This window comes from Microtus oregoni, unplaced genomic scaffold (assembly GCF_018167655.1).
Source record: "Microtus oregoni isolate MIOR12 unplaced genomic scaffold, Mior012 000002F_ref0000024, whole genome shotgun sequence".
Classification (NCBI taxonomy): Eukaryota; Metazoa; Chordata; class Mammalia; order Rodentia; family Cricetidae; genus Microtus; species Microtus oregoni.
The window spans coordinates 71,560,018-71,565,767 of NW_024543061.1; the positions used below are offsets into that span (position 1 = coordinate 71,560,018).

General features: G+C 37.5%; 1 protein-coding gene across 1 annotated transcript; it reads right to left on the reverse strand.

Annotated features, from left to right (window-relative positions):
• Nucleotides 1-238: 238 nt before the first annotated feature.
• LOC121436485 (taste receptor type 2 member 7) lies at nt 239-1,171 on the reverse strand (the record flags this gene model as incomplete). The annotated part of the gene is made up of 1 exon (XM_041636439.1): nt 239-1,171. A coding segment is annotated over one exon (933 nt), but the record flags the coding sequence as incomplete, so codon positions are not given.
• Between the last annotated feature and the right edge of the window lie 4,579 nt (nt 1,172-5,750).

The window sequence follows — 5,750 nt, forward strand, 5'->3', positions numbered from 1 at the left end:
CTTGTGGCTATTTGTTGTAATTTATTTTGATATGTTTTTTTTTTTTAACGTCAACTCTGTAAAGAGAAACAGAGATAGATACATGCAACGCTGTACTTGAGATTTCCCAAAGTTCAATCTTAAATCTGTTAAAGAATATCACTGCATAGAACCAATATTCACGTCAGAATGAAAGATAATGATCTTGTCTTACTGTATATTAGAAAGTGGAAGTTTTTATTCAGATCTGTCCATGCTGTTAACAGTTTCTTCCCATTAGCATAGCCTTTACTTTACAAAGCACCCTCACAGAGGCCTGTTTTAGTTTATTGTTGCTCAGGATCAGAATAAACGAATGGCTTGAGGGATAGATCAGAGCTATCATCTCACCCCAAATTACAGCTAATTCAGACTCTGGCATAAAGTAGCTGGAGGTGGCTATGAGAAATGCCAGACAGTAGGCAACAAACAAGACAAGGAAGGAGATTACTGCTTTTATGGCTCTTATGTGAGCTGTTGTGCTGGGATCTTTGTTCCCTGTTGCATTGAGCTGCATATGCCTCGTGTGTCTCCGTAGGGAGAGGATCAAGAGGAGAAATGAGAGCAAGGACACAGAAAAGGGAAACAGCATGACCAGGTTAAGATATACCTTGACGGAAGCATGTCCAGCTTTATTTACTTTGCATCTCAAAGTAGAGTTTATTATCCTTTTTGTCTTGACACAAGATCTGAAGTCATCATTCAAATTCTCAGTGGCTGGAAGGCTAAAACACAGGGAGAGGACAAAGCTCAACAGTAGAGTCCTGAGAATTAGTTTGTCAATTCTCCACTTTATCCAGAGGAAAAGAGGGTGGAAGAAGTTTGCTATCTTGAAGAAATAGAAAATGCTGAGGCAGGTGGCAAACCAGACACTTAAATGGTTGCTGAGCGTCCAGAAGAAGTCAATGATCCTCATTTCTTTACCTGTGTTGTAGGTGTCTGGATACTGTACCAATATGATACAATCTAATAGGATGATACATTGTAGACAAATTCTGGACATGGCCAGACTCATGAGGATTGAATCAATAGAGGCAATCTTCTTATTCTTGATCCAGCCTGTGAAGTTTACCAATGCAATGAATGCATTTCCTAAGATCCCTACCAAGGTCTCAGCAACAGCTACAAACATTAAGGTAGTATCCATTTTATGTGATATTTTAAGTAGAGAAATATCCAGTTAGTTTCTGGCTGAGTTGATGTAGTTTTGTCTCTACACTTGGTGGTTTAGAGTTCGCTGGCTTTGTCTTTTCCTTGTTAAGTTGTAGCCTGTCTTGTGAGGAAGACTGGAACAATAAATGAAGACTGGAGGTAGTTAACTTAAACCTCAATTTGTCTGATAAACAGTGTGTTTGCCGTTCCTTAGCCTGGGTGCTGTGTGTCTGTTTATCTTCTCAGGAGGTCATTCTTTTCTACACACAGTTAATCTAGGCTGAGCTACTGTTTGCTAGGATGCAAATTGACCCAATTCCTTTCCATGGTCTGATGCTGTTTATTTGAGGCTAAGTTTAATAAATTTGGCATTCAGTAATACTAGTAACCCCAACAAAGCTACTATATTGAATAAATAAAACACACAGTACACTCAGTTAACTTTCAATTTCAGATAAACAATGAACATTTTTAAAGAGAATATTTCAGAACTTAGAATGTAGCAAAAGATCAAAACTTTTAGGAAGCACTGAAGCTAAATGGAGTTGGGTGTCCTGTGTTATATTAGGTAACCCAATCCTCAAGAATTTTTCAGCAATTAAAACATTGGTAGCAGCTGAAATTTATGGAGGACTCCCATCTTTGTGGATAATCATGCTGTTTATTATTAAAGAATTTAAAATTTGGCTGCACATTGAGAAATGGACAATTAAAGTACATTTAACAAACTAACCCTCTCCATAATTTAGCCCTCCATTTTTTAAAGTTTGTTATTTGTGTTAAAGAACACTAGTTGAATGATGCAATGCTTCTCTTTCCTCTTCTTTCTTAATCTATTTTTTTTGAAAAAAATGTTACATGGTACATCTTTAAGTTTTAAACTTCTATTTTTTAAAAAAATAACCTGTAATGAAAAAGAAAAGCCACAGGATGATCCAAAATTTCTTATGAACATATATATTGTAAAAGGCTTACTTCTGGAATATTAAGTAATTCTGAAAATGCAATAAATGAGAAATATCTTTATTAATTAGATGAAAGATTTAAACATTTCACTGATGACTTTTCTTTGTCACAGAGAGATGCGAACATCACATAAGCACATGAAAAGGTACTTGCAACCATTATTCGACATTGGAAAAACAAATTAGCAGTGTACTGGAATATCACGGCACATCTACCAGACTGACTTCAATGAATGCAAACAAGAACAAAACTCCAGCAAAGCCAAGGATTGACAAGCAGCCAAACCATGAGGCTTTGACCTGAGCCTCATTTATGTGATCACTGCAATATGATTTCTAAGAAACAGTGATGATGGTGAGGAAGGCATTTTCTTAAAAAGCCAAACATATGACTTGGAACCCAACCAGAGGCAAATGTAGATGTCTATAATCTGATGATATTTGAGCAGTTATGGTACATATCATAATTCTTGGTCCCAGAAACAGACAAGACATCATTACTCAGTGCATGGAAAAATTGTATCTATAAAATACTATTTGGTACTTGAAAGAAATGATTGTCATATTTGGCATTCAGTAATCATACTAATTAACCAAATAGTAAGTAGTAACTATTTGGCATTAAAAGGAAGAAATTATTGACACATCCCACATGGATCAATCTTCAAAGCACTCTCATAACGGAAATAGACCAAGAACTCCAAGGGACGGCCACAGAACGATAATATTTAGAGTTTAGTGGACTACTGAACTATAATTATGCCTACTTGTGAAAATCCCTAATATTTTAAGTTGTTTAATTATCTTGAGTAAACAGGTCTTTGGTCACTTAGATTAACCATAAATTCCTAGAGTAAAAGGACCTCAGAATCATCCATAAATTCCTATATAGTGTGTCTTTGACCTAAAGGTTATGAGAACTGACCACTGAACTGTTATCTCTCTGCCTCTGTAAACAAGGCTTGCTTGCTGCAGTTATCCACAGCTGCCTTTTTATATACATTACAGTTGTGGTATTTGCCTTTAAAAACTTGTACAAACTGGAGGTGGTAGCTACTTCCCACTACTCTGCCTGGAACAGCCCCACTGAAGGTAAACAAAGACTATATGATTTATTTAGGCATCTCAGGAGATTTTCTATTTAGGTACCCCATAAAAACATGCCCTAAAAAACCAGTGTGCAGCGTGTAACACACTCCTCTTAGACCTCACATTCATAATTTCCATTTAAGGAAGAAAAGTCAAATTTTACTTGAGACTAAACTAAGAAGGCTAACACAGATACACCATATGTTTAGGAACTAAATAAAATCAATGAGAAACTTGTGAATCTCTCAATAGTTTGAACTTTGAGCTCCTTACAAAAGTTAATCACAGTTGAATTTTTGCGATAAAATGTTTTAAATGTGAAACAATACTCCACTGAGACTTAACAAACTGTTTTAATTGTAATTGAATTATACCAAAAAAGATAAAATGTGTTAATTAGAGCAGACTAATTAGAATTACTGACAAGCTATTATGTTCAATACTCTTAGCAATGCATGGGTATGAGGCAGAAATTACTTTTATTTACCTCCTTTTTATTGAAAATAGATTGTTTTTCTTCCATAGTCTACCTTTATTATGATTTAACTCCTACTTCTCCCAGTTTCTTCTCTTCTCCCCTTCCATCTGAATCCATTCCCTTTCTGTCTCTCACTAGAAAACAAACAGACTTCTAAGGCATAATAACCAAATAAATTATAATAAGATTTAAAAAGCCCAATACACCACAATAGGACAAAAGAAACAAAAGGGAGTTGCGAGCTAACCAAGCAGCACGGAGTTTAGATCTGGGCACCAAGTGAAACATGATTTTGGTGAGTGAGTGCTGCGGCAGCCTCCGGGAACAGGGAACTCAGAGGTACCTCAGCCGCCTACACTTCCTGGTCATCCTACAGGGGCTATACTGCCCGATACCTCCTCTCTCTTCCTATCCCATCCAGCTTACATTTAGATCCCCCCACCCCCTGTCTCCCTCTCTCCCTCCCTCCCTCCCTTCTTTAGTGGCATAGCGCCTCCCTGCTCAGCCTGCTCGGGCGCTGGGACCAACCAAACCCGAATCGCGAGGGCAAAGGGGAGGGCGGTAGCTCATTTGTCCTCATAGCCTGCCTGCAGCAAGCAGGGTGGGCCCTTTGTTTGCGAGCTAAACAAGCAACAAGGAGATCCAATCTGGACACCAGGAGAAACATCACTGGGGAGTGACATCACTGGGAAGGTACATCAGTGGGCAAGAAGACCTGATCCTGTAAAAGAAGATCCATAGGGGAGTATTGGGAGGAAGAGATGGGCAGATGCCAATGCAAGAATTCACCCAACAATCTGAAAAACAACACAAAACCACCAGAAGCCAGCGACCTCACAACAGGAGGACATGAACACCGTAATCAAGAAGAAGTAGAAAAAACTGACTTCATGAAAGTGATTGACACCTTTAAACAGCATATAAAAAATGCCCTTATAGAAATGGATGAGAAGTATAACAGAAAGTTCGAGGAATTGAGTAAATCAGTGAATGATACCCTAGGAAACCAAGGAAAATCAATCAAACAGATAATGGAAACAGTTCATGACTTGAAAACTGAAATGGAGGCAAAGAAGAAAACACAAACAGAGGGCCGGCTGGACATGGAAAATCTAGGAAAACGAATAGAGAATACAGAAACAAGCATAACCAGCAGAATACAAGAGATAGAAGAAAGAATCTCAGATTCTGAGGATAACATAGAGAAAATAAACACACTGATCAAAGAAAACAGCAAGTCCAACAAACTCTCATCACAAAACATTCAGGAAATATGGGACACAATAAAAAGACCAAACCTAAGAATAATTGGAGTAGAAGAAGGAGAAGTGCAGCTCAAAGGTCCAGAAAATATACTTAATAAAATTATAGAAGAAAACTTTCCCAACCTGAAGAAAGATGTAACTATGAAGGTTCAAGAAGCATACAGAACACCAAATAGGCTGGATCAAAAAAAAAAATCCCCTCACCATATAATAATCAAAACACAAAATATACAGAATAAAGAAAGAATATTAAGAACCGCAAAGGAAAAAGGCCAAGTTACTTATAAAGGAAAACCTATCAGTCTTACACCTGACTTTTCTATGGAAACCATGAAAGCCAGAAGGTCCTGGATAGATATACTCCAAAAACTAAGAGACCATGGATGCAAGCCCAGACTACTATATCCAGCCAAGCTTTTGTTCACTATAAATGGAGAAAATAAAATTTTCCAGGATAAAAATAAATTTAAACAATACGTAGCCACAAATCCAGCCTTACAGAAAATAATAGAAGGAAAATCACTAAGCAAGGAGTCCAACAATGACCACAATAACTCAGACATCTGGAGACCTTTCACCAGCGCAACTCAAAGAAGGGAAACACACAAACTCTACTACTAAAAAAGTGACCGGAGTTAACAACCACTGGTCATTAATATCACTTAATGTCAATGGGCTCAACTCACCTATAAAAAGGCACAGACTAAGAGATTGGATACGAAAACAGGATCCAACATTCTGCTGTCTACAAGAAACACACCTCAACCACAAAGACAGGCACCT